A 14,537-nucleotide genomic window follows, 5' to 3' on the forward strand; every position below is an offset into this window, starting at 1 on the left:
GATAGCTATTCTATTAAGCTTTAATACTATGTTCTATGACAACTCAGGAATTCAATAGTAATAAGACATAATAATTATAATTTAAATGAAAGCCTCCATTTGGATACACAGTGTATTTTCATGACTATTGAATTTATATGTTACAAATTTGTTGACCTATATGCTTCTTCTGCTGGATGAAAGAAGGCATTTCACAGTTTGCACTGATGACTCAGGCAGCAAACTGTTGCCAGAGACCATGGGAAAATACAAAAGAATCACAAATGTTGTTTTCAAAAGCTAATGTTAAAGTGAATACATATCAAGGGGACCTTCCTCCAGTGGAAAACAAGCAATACATGTCTGCTAGAAAAGCAAACATAACTCATAGTTGGCCTTTTAGCTTCCTTTCACTGTTCTGCCTAACAAAGCCTTATTAACACTGCAGCTTCAGAATAACATTTATGTGTGAAGGCCAATACTCATACCTCCAAAGCAAGCAGCACTTCTCAACTATTGGTGAGAACTATATATCTAATATATCTATATATATTAGATATATATATATCTAATACATATAGATATATTAGATAGATAGTTCTCACCAACTATATATCTAATATAAATTGCATTGCAACAGAATAATGCTTTGCTCAGCATGAAGATGATGTGAAATGCATTACAAATACTCATTAAAGTACCAAAAATCCTATGCACCTTACACCTAACAAGTGATTTTTATAGGGCTTTTTCCCCACAAACAGAAGCCAAAATAAAACATACCAGCGTTCTCCATCTTTTGTGAAATACTCCCCAGGTTCCAGGTATGATCCCTTGTAATAACATGGGCACTGGGAGATGGGCACACAGTTATCCTGGTTATCCAAGTATGTATTGGGTGGGCAGCCACAGCCATCCACAGGAGCAAAGTCTTGCAAGCAATACTTTTCACCATCAGCAAGGGAGCGACAGGTTTGCTGGCACATTGTAAGGTTGTAAAGGAAGACTTGATTTCCTGGGCAAGAAGATGCTTCACTGCCTGGAGGGAAAAAAACCAAACTGATAAGTAAGGGTTGCAGGATGGACAATTTGGCCTTGACATTTCCATTTTGGTTTCTTTGGCTGTGCCGAATGTAGTGATAAAAACATTCCCTTAGATCTTAATAAAGTATCAGAAAATATCAGAAGTCACAAGTAGCACTAACCTAACTTTACCAGTTGAAGACTTATTTTTAACTGCTACTAATAGTTTCTACTTTCATAGCCCTATTTGTTTCACATACTGATAATCAGATAGTGAGCACAATATCATAAACTGCTAGTCTCTAAATACTGAACTGTTGATGTAGAGCAAGCATGATCAGAAACAAAGACATTGATAAACAAATGCACAGTAAAAGCCCTGATGGCTGGGATTCCATTAGTAAATGGAATCCTATTAGCTAGACTGGGAAAAGAAGATGAAAGTTAAAAATATTGCTTTCTACTTTTACGTATAAAAATTTCAAGTTACATCTGAAGAATATAATGTGAATTAGTAAACATTATCAGCATTGTCTCTTTTTGGTACATTAGATACTCCAAATCCTTTAAGAGTGAGATGGATCACTAACAACCAAATTAAGAGAGAGCCTCCTTATTTCTTATGGTTAATTATTTCCACAGGGATTACTGTTCCATTACTTACTGCAAACACTCTTTCTCCAGCCTCCCAGTATGATCCCTTTGAAAGCACAGGCTCTTGAGTAAGAGGACAGGGCAGCACACAGACACTCTTCATTGTCTTCACAGAGGCAGGTGTCATATTTACATTTCTGAAAAAAAAGAACCAAAGGGTCAATAAATCCACAGGAAATCAATAGGCAATTGCAACTTGATTGCTACAAAATGTCCTGTCAGCTTTTCCTGATGTTGTTTGTATTAATTCCCATGACCAGAGAACAGTGAAAGGAATGGACAAAGACCAGAGAGTTAAAGTGCTGCTTCATTTAATACACAATGAAAATACTTGGATGTTTATTCTAACATAAGCCAAATCTCTTGAACCTTTAAATAGTAGTCAGCCTCCTAAGAACACATTTTTCAAAGGATATTGATACCATTCCTTCTCAGTTACTAATTAGAAATGCAGAGAACCACAAAAACTAGAATAAAGGCAAAATATTAACCAGGTCTACAAAGACCTTTACAACATTTGAGCTCACACTGACTTCCAAGTATAAGCAATGGTTTTACAATTCCTTTTCCTCAGGTGAGCCTCCATTACTGCTCAACAGAGATGAGCACGAAGGAAAAGAATTCATGGAGACTCTGGCATGAAAATGATTTGGTGTTACATTCCAACCAATATATGGTTGGAATTTCCCCCCCCCACTTTAGAGAAACTAATATTTCTAAACTTAAACTGTGCACATCTGCAACTCTTGAGTCTTCTTTTCAGTCCAAATATCCAAGCCAATAAACATGTTACCACAAAAAGTAAAAAAGCAAAATAAAAAAAGCTCATTTTTATTTAGCAGCAGCCCATAAGGATCTCATCACATGAGATACTTTGGATGCTATGTTGCTTGAATCAGTCAATGCAAAAACTTCAGCATCTCTTATGGACAAGTTACTCACTGATGTCTCAAATGTTGAAACAATGATAAATGCCTACAGTTAGCCATCTGAAATAATGCAGTACTAAAAGAGTGCAAAATTACAATACCTTATAGTATTCTGAAGGATCAATGGCTACGTGACATCTTGCAAAAGGACCCTTTGGGTTTCTCAGCAAAGAGCACCAATGCTCAGCATAATTTGCTGCAAAAAAAAGAGAAATTAATCACATTTCCTTATCTTCCTTGTGTCATGCCTAGTTATGCTGACACATAAATGCAGCTCAGAAATACAAATGAGAGAACTGTGTGCATTTTGGGGAGTGGAGAAACTACATGTAATCACCACGCATGTACTTCTAATCCTTCAGAGACATGCAATCATAAAATCAAAAATTGCACAGTAGTTTTGCAATTTTTACACATGGAATTGTGACAACTCTTTCCATTTGGGGACCATAAATTTAAGTTAAACATAAGGCTACATAATGCTAGGAGAAACAAGCTGTCTTTGCAGATAGTACAAATTAATGACTGTTTGTCCCATTCTACCACCTCAGGATTCTTTTACAATCATCCTTTAAATTTTCACTTCAGTTTGATGAAGTGTTTGTATGTATACATACTTGCAGATATTAATTATTAATGTTAAAGTCCTGTAAAAAATCTTCAATGCCCCACTACAACTCTTACAGGCCTGTTGCAGTAATGCACAGCAGATACTGCTCATCCAGGCAGAAGCCAAGCCTCTGACTTATTAATGTACTTACCACTTTCAATGCTGAGACTGCAGGGGTCTTCCAGCTTTTCTGCCTGGTCTGTGCAGGTGGACTGAGCTTTCCACGTGTTAGCAAAGGCAGATCCTGTAGCCTCAATCAGCCCACTGGTTGTTCTAAAGTCATCACCTTCCATTCCATTGAAGTTTCCACAAAGACCTATTTGAGAACAAGGTAAAAATTTCACAGAAGCATTACTTAGTCTCATACTGAATGGTCAAAGGAAAGGGACAACTGACCACTATAAACAGATGATTATTCCACATCAATTTCATGCATAGTATAAATACTGTGGTTTTAGATGCCCTGGTTTAAATCTTCCACATCTTCAAGAATAGTAACCATGAAGGTATCTGTGCTTCAAGAAATTACTACTCTAGCCCAAATTTTTTATGCTTTCTGATGATACTGAAACCACAAAGTACACCAAAAACCTGTTTTTGTGGATAGTTTAAAATTAGACCAAATACAAAAGTAGGGAATATTCTAAGAAACACCTATGTACTGGCAATGATAGGTCATTTCAATATCAAAAAATAAAACCACATTTCTAGTTTGCTTGAGCCAATTTTCTTTCTGTTTTCTCCCCTCAAATTACAAGTAGCATGAGTTATCACTCATATAAAGAATACATGATTATTCAGCTGTGAAACAGCATGACTTTGCTTCCCATTTGCATAGACACTTGCCTTGAAGTTTTCCTTTAACTGATTGATCCACAGTCACAAACAGCTGCATGACTCCAAACAGCTGGATCTGCATCTGAAGCCCAAAAGGAGTTTGTACAACAAAGTAGTTGGAAGACGGCTTGAATACTGAGAAGCTGGCTGAAAAACAAAACATGAACTGTTGTAATGAACCAATACACACAGGCTGCCAAAAGAAACACTTATTAGATTCTCATGTATCACCCAGCATGAAATCTCTGAGATCAGGATTGAATTAATATCTTTTTTCCTTTAAAAATCACTGGCCAATTAGATATGATGCTGGTGCTTACAGACTTAACAAATTGACTACTTAAAGGGCTGGTCTCTGGGATCAGAATCAAATGGGCATGCCCACACCATGTTACCAGGTTTAGAAAGTGCTAAATACCCCTCTTCCACTTTTGCCTCTATAAAAATACACCCCTCCATGAGAAGCCAGGTGTGTGACACTTGACATACAAGGGTGTGTCCCTTACTTGACACATGAGGCACATTCACTGTCATCTCATTCAGGAGCACGCTGCCATCTGATCTGAAAACCACCACCTGTGTAACAGCAAATGGAATCAATGAGGTTCCAGGGACTGAGGAAAATTAGGATTTTACAAATACAAAGAAGATTAACAGCAAGGACATTTACACGTTTAGGCTCTGTCTAGAACTCCAAATTTTTGAAAGGAAAAATCTGTCTGAAAATTGAACATGGCAGCAGCCCTACAGATTATGCCTAAGGTTTTGTCTTGCTATTCAGTGTTTCTCTTACATCTGCCTACAAGAATTCATGGCAATAATGAAATGCAAAACTCATTTATATTGGGCCCTTTGGTTTCAGCAAGTAGAAGAAAATATTAGGTCTTCAGGATCTGTAGAAAGTTCTTATTCCTTGTTAAAGCATGTGCTACAGCTTCTGTGTGATGGTTAATATGATTCTGACATGGTAAGAAAGCAGTTTATTAAACTTCCTCAAAAAATGCTACTCTACATACAAAAACATAAAACTATTGGATTTTGATTTGGTTCTCTTATGTTCTAGTAATACTGTCAAGGACATGGAAGTCCATAAATATGTGAGGAAAATCATGTGTATATGTAAGTAAATTATGTATAGTCTATATATTCTCATAAACAAAGAGAATACTAAAGTGAGTATTTGAGAAGGTTGGATTGTATCACCATTTAAAGATAGGATTTCTTCTGAAAAAGATTCAATTAGAACTATAAAATTATATCTGAGTGAAGAAAAAAATATGAGGTGGAGAAGAATAGGTACCCTTCCTTCCAGACACCTGGAATTCTGTGAGAAAAATCATATCACTCAGAGCAAAGAAGAGGGGGAAATGTCAGTTGTTTTGAATCTCATATTTTCTTAAGTTTAGGTTTATTTTGAATTCTCGAGGCAGAAACCTGAGCTGTTTGTCAGCCTGTCTGAGGTTCCTTATCTATCCACAACAATGACTCCAGAAGAAAAAAGTATTCACTCACATAAGGGATATATGTTAATTTTCAACATATCTAGCAGAATCCACAGAACAGCACTTACATTCTTTTTGTTGTCCACTAACATCACAACAGTCTTCAGGCAGGTCTGTTTGTCTGTGGAGCCACAGGGAGCCAGTTCTGCCAGGAGAGCATAACTCTCATTTGCAGTACCCTACAATCACAGGGAAAGAAATGTCCATTAGTCATATTAAAACTCTCATGAGATGATTTCCACAACAAAGACAAAATTCATCAGTTACAATAACTTTCCTAAATCAATAAGATTTTCTTCATTCTCTAGAAAAACGGACAAATGGACACCAGATATTTTAGGGATAAATGAAACAGCTGCCTACCTCTTTTCCCCACCTGACTTTGACACTCAGAAATAGCTATTACAGAAGTGGCCAAGAACTTCTTATCCTGAGACCTTTCTATTTCTTACATACAAAGGACTTCACTGGATAATGACAGCATAGGCAGTCTTCTATCTCACTGAGTTAATCACCCATTGCAATAAGTCCTCAGCTTCCCCATACGGCAATTACAGCTAAACCCTGAATTTTCTAGTACAACTTCCAGCATTTCAGCTTCCCTTACCCAATGGAAGTGGACTAGAACAATAACTCCCAGCAGATACACATCAGCCCACAGACACTGTTTTACTCTACAAGAGAATATCCCCACTGTACACAGTACCTTGGCCAACACATAGTAGCAGTCTCCATGGAAGGTGTATTTCTTCCCATCAAAGGTGGTAAAATGGGAACCTCCTTCTACTGAGCATGTGCCTGGGCAGGGTAGATCTTTGCAGGTCCATCTGCCTGAATTACAGGTGCTACAGACAGACAAATAATACAAAAAATACTTGTAGTTATTACAGGAGCTGAGAGCACTGAAAGTATCTGTATATTTTGCAACTAGCAAGCGATCTCCAGGTGTTTTAAAACTGTATCCTTGACCATTCCCTTGAGATTTTCCCTCTGACATATGCCATAGAATCTGACATATGCCATAGAAACTTACCAGAAATTATGTTCTATAGACACACAACATAAACATTAAATTCAGAGAGTTTTCAGAACATCTCCTGTGACAATGTGGAAATTTGAAAAATGCAGGCCCATTTACAATCATTCAAAGAAAGGTGTACAACAACCAGGATCCTTACCATTCTTCACATTCTTTGGAAATGCTTTCTCCAGGTGCATAAGTCTTTCTACCAAGTTTGCAGGAGCACTGGCTAACAGGGATGCAGCCTTTTTCACTGATATCATCATACACAGTTCCTATAAAATACAACATTATAAAATACAACATAACTATTCCAGCTCTTTTTCAAATAAGCAATTTCCACAGAGGAAAAACTCTAATTTGCCACACAGGCTGAGATTATCTAAACTTTGAAGAATACTGTCTCTAATTTTTGTAAATATAAGACAGATGGAAAACACTTTGATTCAGCTTTGAAAATTCAAGTCTCTTCATTTGTATAGCTATACACAGATTAAAAGGTTATTGCAAGCAAATAAGAAAAATCTGAGAATGACACATGTTTAGATTCTTAGTCTTTCTGGCTGTGAAGACTATCACTGTAATCTTTCCTAAGGCTGACAGCAAGCCTGAGAATTTCACTCACTGTCCATCACTGCTACTCTCTGGGCAAATGGTGTCCATTGTCTCAGAACTATTCAACCTAAAAAGCAGGATTTACTATATAGTATCAAAAACCCACCTGTTGAGAATTAACAAGCAGGTCTATTACCTGTCACTGTGTTAATATGTTTGAACTATAAATTAATTAATTAATCAATGAATTATTACCGCCTTAGAAAATTTTAAAGTTATTTTCCTCAAGTGGGGAAAATAATGAGTAGCACAACTCTTTTCTAAGATATAATTTGACTACATGTAGTATTTTCGTATGACTTCCTTAGCTAGGGCTCCTGCTTTTGTCCCAGGTGCAACAGCTAGAGTGACACTTGCCTTCAGGGCAGAAACACCCATCCATGTAGTGCTCCTCACAAAGGCTGCTGATCTGCAGATGTGAGCATGTATCCATGCAGGGTGAGCTGCTTTCTCTATAGACCATGGTAGCAGGACAGGTCTTGGCTGAAAGAATAAGAAAGACACCAGGAGTTATTTGAGTGTTAAGTCCATCATTCCTGAGAAACCACACCCTACTCCCTTCAAGTCAGTGATGTCTCAAGCCACATTCTACATGGCAAAGCATGTTTATCTAAATCTGAACTGCTTTCCCTTGTTTTTATATTTACTTATTTTGGTTTCAAATAGATAAAATTATTCTCATCTCCTGCAACATCAAATCTCAGGTTTTTAATGGGAACAGAATTTGCTGAAAAATATTTCTTAGTAAAAGTAACAGAAGAAGAAAACAGGGACACCATAATATTTTTAGCACTACTGATATGAAATTTATAATACATGCCAACAGCTTTGTAAAGAAGTAATGAATTTAAATTTCATGGTGCTACATGCACGAAACCTTTGGATCTTTGTAAAATTTGTGTAGCTGCTTACGGCAGAAGCTCTGTGTCCTCCATTCTCCTGGGCGGCCGCCTGCGTGCGAGCACTGGCGGGAATACTCTGAGATGGTGCTGCAGAGGCAGAAGGAGTCGTCCTTCCCTTTGCAGGCACACTTGTCCTGCATGCAGGCTTGGATGTACATTTCCAAATTAAGACGCAGCCGACAATCAGCAAATGCAGGGGAAGTCAGCAACCTCTGACACTCGTCGCGCTGATGAGGAAGAGGAATAATGATTAAGAGATTTACAGGTATCTGAGCTTCTGGACATTTCTTATCTTACAAAAAAAACCTGTTGTCTTTTGAACAGCTAGGAAAAGTAACCATATATCCTGGAAGGGACAGTCCTCCCAGCTCCTTGCAACTAACTCCCTGTTGCACAAGGATCTCTCCATGTGTCCATGTCAAGGAATTTCACCACAAGAAATACTTACATGCTCATTACAGCTTGGAAGAGCCTGAGTTTCATCTGGATCTTCACATTTGGAATTGGGTTTGCTGATCTTCTGCATATTCCCATATGTAATTGAGTTGTAGCTTGCATCTATGAGAAAAAAACAGAAAGAGAACTTGCAGAGCCCCAAAAATTGACAAGGAGCACCTGATTTCTGGAACTCTACTGATCAAAGGAAGCAGTCACTATGGTATCAAATATGCCAGTTAGACACAGGTACCTGCTCTGAATGATGTCTAACTGTGCTTAAAAATGTAGAGGAAACAGGAAAAGAAGGCTAGTAAAGAACAAAAAGATTAATCCAGAACAGAATAAACTTAGAATGCAGGAATTCCAGGAATGCAGACTTAGAACTTCATGTTTAGTCTGGGGCAATCACAGAAACCTCTCAAGTGAAATTTGCTCTCCTGTGATGTTTCTATGCACAGGACTTGTCAGCCTATCTCTGGGGACAACTGTCAGCATGGTGGGATGACGCACCTCCCTTGATGAACTCATTGTAGATTTGAATGCCATTGTAATCCCCACAGAGACCACAGGTATGGTTATTAAATTTGTTGTCCAGCTCCACCTAAATAACAAAAAGAAAAAGGAAAACCACAAAAGAATTATCTTCTTCTTCTTCCTTTTTTCCCCCTCCTTTTTTTTTTTTTCCTACTGAGATAGAGAAATATCCCAGGAAACCCAGGAAACCCAGGAAATACCAATTAAAAATACTTTGATCATACATACCATCAGGGCATCCTGCTGGTTCCACATCAGAACCATGCCTAATTTGGCATAAATCTTGGTGTAAATTTCATTGCTCTCAATGAGGACACCAGAGGTGTAGTAAGGTGTCTTCACACTAGGAAGAAAATCACAGACTTTGCATTAGTTAGGAAACATAAGGGCTGACATGAATGTCTGTAATAAGCCAAATACCCCAAGGAATAGAGAAACTAGTCTGACTACCTCATTCAAACTGCACAGGCTGCCTTGTTTTAATGAGGCATAAAGTCTTCCCTTTCTGACACTCAGGAAAATAACTCATTGGAAAAACTCATTTAAAAGGCAAAGCAATTTCAGAGGAAAAGCCTAGCCAACACTTTGGTCTCTTTAACTTAAAAAATACCAAAATGTCAGATGTCTTCAAATTAATCAAAGAAAAACCATCATCATTGTGTTATTATTCAAATATTCACTAATAATTTACATCAATGAAATGAGCTACAACATAATTTACAATGTTTCTTTACCAAAATATCTCATAACCATTTCAGAGAGAATTAATGTTCCATTGCAAGGAACTGCCTCTTTAAGAGAGAGTTCAGAATGCACAGGCAGTTACAGGGACTGCCAACTAAATTTTCAAAAGAAAAGAGCATGTTAAGAGGAATTCAGTAGCTCTTCTGTAGTTAGTTAGTTTTAAGCGGACAGGACTGAGCTTGTTAATGGTGACAAAAGACACTTTGCAGAGGGCTAAGCATAGATATTTTTGTGTGATAACAATTTGTGTCTGTCTTACAAATAAACTGAAGTGCTGAATTTCATTCAACAATAAAAGAATTGTGGCAGGCAGTCTTATCCTATAAAATCCAGAGAACTAGAGTCTGCTCAAACAGAAGTAATGTAAACTGGGGTCCAGTCAAAATAACTGGTTCATTTTCTATAGATTATCATTGTAATTGTTATCCATCAAGATTCATGCATGGGTATGCACATCTCTTAACTAGTCTCTTGACTGGGAGAACTTTATCTCCTGATTTTCTGTCACTGGGCTTTTTACAGCTATTTAGGTCAGGCATTTTTTAACATGCCCAAATGACTTACACATCTAGGTGCAAACTCAGAGATCATTATTTCTGCTTTTGACTGCATTGTTCATCAACAAACAATGAAGTCTTGAGGGATTATGTTTCTTGAGGGGAAACATAAAATGTTGGACATCTTTTCAGCTTTTAGCTATCACAGCATGGAATATTTATCGTTTTTCCTAATAGTAGGACATTCAATCAATCAGTGGATCAGGTACCTGAAGGCTAATCGATATACTTTTCTACTTTACAGTTTTCACTTCAGCACAGTGAAATGCTATTTTGCATGACAATAGATAATTTATCATTTCAGAAGCAATATGGAAAATTAGGTTCTACCAAAAAAAAAAAATTCTCAAAGCAGCAAAAACCAGTTTGGCAAGGATCTGCTGTTTTATGACAATAAAATCTATCTAAGACAAAAATGGCTTCGTTTAAGAGAAACAGTTTTAAAAGGACTTCTAACTTGTTTTTCAATGAGTTTTCTTTTAAGACTTGAGTGCACAATAAAGAGCTTTTTCAATTTGAGGCAATATTGCACTTTTTTGTAACTTTCTGTCATTTTATTATGCATTCTAATATGATATTTGGAAAACCAAATGTTACTTTCAATCCTTGAACATATTTTCATTGCAGTGTCTTCCAAACTTTAGAGCAAAAGCTGAATTCTGGGCAAAACTGAGTTCTCCAATGACAATTAAAAAGTTCTCTTTTTTTCAATTATGCTAAAACATACTAATTAACTCATGAGTTTCCTCACTAGATTCAGAGTATAAAGGCACATACTACAAGGATAAGCTAATGATAGGAAAGACTAGGTTAAGACACTACTTAGCATCAGTAATGGTGTCAGATGAGTTTCTTGTGTAATCATGCTATAAGAGGAGAAAAATAACACTGCTTAGTCTGAAAAAGTACATAGTGCCACAGATAAATTGGTGTGAATTTTGACCTGTGTTTTATCTGTTAAACTCCCTTGAGGAATGGCCATCAGATCTTTAAGAATTATGTATGAAGATCAGAAAAAACTACCTCTCTTCTGTCAGAAAATAAGAGGAGAAGACCCCAGAGAAATGCATTTCCTTTTCAAGGATTTGCTAGACCATCTGCTAAGGTAAACACAAGATGATGCCATTAAACAAATGAATCTACGTCATTTTAAGCCAGTGAAAATTCTGGCTCATGAGCTGCACTGTTTTCTGCACAACTGGAAGAACAATTTGGTCAAACCTATTCCTGACTTGTATTTAAATAACTCCTTATGCCAGTGTAGAAATGACAATTAGTACTAAAGCCCCTCCCCAAAGCAATTTTAATGCTGAATTTCAAAAGGCTTTTTTGTTTGTTTAATTGTTTGTTTGTCTGTGGAAATGCTTTGCAGCAGTTTCTGTAATGGCACACAGACAGTTGTGTAAAGAATCAATCCTGCTTTTATCTTCCCAGGCATATTCAGGTATTCAGGTATATATATTCAGGTATTTCTCTGAATACCATTATAGCAAAGGAACTTACATTCGCCCATCCACCACAACCAGGTTGGGTTTGAGGTAGACCATTATATCCTTGATTTTCATCAGAATATACTGGATCTCAGGATGGCCATTGCTGTTGAGAGCACGCTGGATGTGGACAGAGAATTCTTTGTAAGCCTCTCGGCAGTCGGAAACAAAATTATACTCGCAAAGGCCAGGGAATTGGTAGACGTCTCCATCAAAAGTCTTGAAATGGTTGTTTCCCCAAGTGCTGCAGACATAGTGGCCGTGGCTTCTTGTCCTTCCTGTTAAGTGATGAAAAAGAAATAGGGATGAAAAGAAGTGCAAGAAATGATCTAGTGTGAAAAATGGTAAGTGTTCCGTTTTACAGTAAGAACCACCTGCAATTATGTTCACAGTGATTCCATGGATTTCAAGCGGGATCAAGGATCTGCTAGGTCAGCAGAAAATATGGAAATCTCAAAAGCAGAATAAGACCTTAACAAATAATTCTGAGACCAGGGTACCTTCTATAATTTTCACTGAGATGAAGGAACTTATCTGCATGAAGTGGGGAGAAAATACTGACCTCTAACTTGGCTTCTGTGCCAAGCATATGATTTTATTCTGAATCACAGTATTATTTTTAGCAAAATTAAATTTTTCCAAGAACATCTTCTTTCCTGTTGCAACATGTACTAGAAATAAAACAGGTAGGAAAGAAAGTACTACCTACTCTGGAAGGCTAATAGTTTAAAGGTTATGAAAGGGCTTATGCACAACAGGAGATTTCAGTGAAATATTTATTTTCCTAAAAGCAGTAGTGATTTCTATTACTGCAAGACAGAAATTTTTCAGAAGATGCCATGGTAGGAGGGGAAAAAAAAGTTTTTGCAATAGCAAAATATGAAGATTATTTGTTCCTTTCCCTGCCATCTATACCAACAAAAAATACAAATTAACAACAATATCTGATCAATCTCCAGATACTGTAGATCAGGGTTGAATCATAAAAGCTGAGCATTCTTGGGAATCTTAACATTTCACAAGATTTTCTTGCAGCATTTAACATGAGAAAGCAAAACTGCTAAGAAAACCCCTAGGTTACTGTATTTTGATGGTATCAATCATACCAGATACATCCAGCCAAGCTGGAACACTTCCCTCCTCAGAAGGAAGGCTGCACAGAGATCCTCTCAGAGCTCACAACTGAAAGACCAAATGCAAGTTCAGCTTTCCTCCCATTGCTGAATTCAAGACACAGCAGACCAATAGCCCAAACTTGATCACTGGATATAATTAATCACCTATTCCTCTAAAAAGCAGTTTTCAGTATGAGTGCTCCATTCCATCACTTCAAATTTGATAGCAAATATAGTAAGTTAGAGCTTTTGCAAAAGGGTTAAAAATGTCCTAAATGACAAAGTAAGCTTTTTTTCAATGTTATGACATTCATTTTTGAGGAAAAATTTACGTTGTTCCAAAGTAACATAAGACACAATCATCCACTTCCTTCATTACTTTAACAATGAACCTCTCAAAGTCCTACAGTTCCTTTCTTGCCTTATAGTTCCTTTCTTGCCATACCTAGTAAAGACTCAATGCATGGAAAGAAAAGCAACACTGAAAATATTTTCCAAGGACATCAAACTAGAAATCAATACAGTAGAGATAGGCACTAATCTCTTCAAAGAAAGTAGGATCTACCAATTTTGTCCAAGCAATGCAGCCTCAGTATTTGAAAGCTTAAGCAATTGAAGGCATCCTAAAACTCCAGAGCATTATTTAAATGCACAGCCTCCTTCTAGCTGCGCAGCGATATTTTAAGTCTTCCTCTTTGCCAGGAGGCAATCTGCTACCATTTCATCTCTAGAGCTTACCTTTTTTTATTTCACTGGCAGAGGAAAGAGCCAGCCAGAGGAGGAAGACGCTGGCTGCTCTTAGCCCCATGGTGGCTAAGGTGGGCGAATGCGAACTCCACTGGAAACTCAGCTTTTTATAATACCCACTGGGGCAATTGATTCTGTCACAGGGGAGGAGATTCAAAGGGAGGGGGCAAGAGGAGGGGTGAAAAAACAGGTGTGATATTTGCAGAAGATAAGAAGTAAACAGACAATCGTTTTTCACCATAAATGAAGGAATTCAGCATACAGGAAACTATAATATTGATTCAGTAATCATGTAATTTTTTTATTGCTCCATTTCATCTACAGGATGCTGTGCTTTTAAATCCTTCAAATGCTCACACCAAGTTTAACCTTCAGTAACCCCATAACAAATAATGAATTTTGGGGTGGCTGAACAAAGAAATCCCTTGAAGAAATTTTCAGGTGAGACCCTAAAATAAAGGCCTCAAAACCAAAGAATTTTCATTTTTCATCATCATATAGAATCATTTCTGTAAAAATTAGGTGATGCTTGTGAAGAATGGTGTAATTAACAGTAACCCTTACAAATAAAATGGCACATCATGTGTTGTAAAATTATTTTGCAGGCAATTATTGTATTTCTTTAATTTTTACAGCCCTTGGGAATATCTAAACCAAAATACTGCCCATACTGCATATTTTGCCCAAAACATAATTGAGACTGGGTGACACAGTAGGTTCAAGGATTTTACAGTAAAAGAGGTGCTCTTTCAAACCTTATCATGGTGTAACAGAATGTCCATCAAAGTTGTAGAGATTCTCGCATAATATTAAACTTTAGAAGAAAAGAAAAAAGAAGAA

The 14,537-nt window shown here is 37.1% G+C and overlaps 1 protein-coding gene across 1 annotated transcript in view; it reads right to left on the bottom strand.

Moving 5' to 3' along the window:
- Positions 1–13,758, bottom strand: part of MUC2 (mucin 2, oligomeric mucus/gel-forming) — a 58,650-nt gene extending 44,892 nt beyond the window's left edge. The window contains exons 1-16 of the mRNA XM_036384248.1: positions 13,689–13,758; positions 11,849–12,113; positions 9,273–9,387; positions 9,021–9,111; positions 8,521–8,630; positions 8,083–8,299; positions 7,528–7,653; positions 6,713–6,830; positions 6,241–6,379; positions 5,603–5,713; positions 4,539–4,608; positions 4,042–4,179; positions 3,347–3,511; positions 2,687–2,781; positions 1,663–1,793; positions 763–1,014 (exon numbers count right to left, since the gene is read on the bottom strand). Of these exons, the coding sequence (XP_036240141.1) occupies positions 763–1,014; positions 1,663–1,793; positions 2,687–2,781; positions 3,347–3,511; positions 4,042–4,179; positions 4,539–4,608; positions 5,603–5,713; positions 6,241–6,379; positions 6,713–6,830; positions 7,528–7,653; positions 8,083–8,299; positions 8,521–8,630; positions 9,021–9,111; positions 9,273–9,387; positions 11,849–12,113; positions 13,689–13,758 (2,213 nt within the window). The remainder of the gene's footprint in view (positions 1–762; positions 1,015–1,662; positions 1,794–2,686; positions 2,782–3,346; positions 3,512–4,041; positions 4,180–4,538; positions 4,609–5,602; positions 5,714–6,240; positions 6,380–6,712; positions 6,831–7,527; positions 7,654–8,082; positions 8,300–8,520; positions 8,631–9,020; positions 9,112–9,272; positions 9,388–11,848; positions 12,114–13,688) is intronic.
- Positions 13,759–14,537: the final 779 nt, after the last annotated feature.

This window comes from Molothrus ater, chromosome 6 (assembly GCF_012460135.2).
Source record: "Molothrus ater isolate BHLD 08-10-18 breed brown headed cowbird chromosome 6, BPBGC_Mater_1.1, whole genome shotgun sequence".
Taxonomy (NCBI): domain Eukaryota; kingdom Metazoa; phylum Chordata; class Aves; order Passeriformes; family Icteridae; genus Molothrus; species Molothrus ater.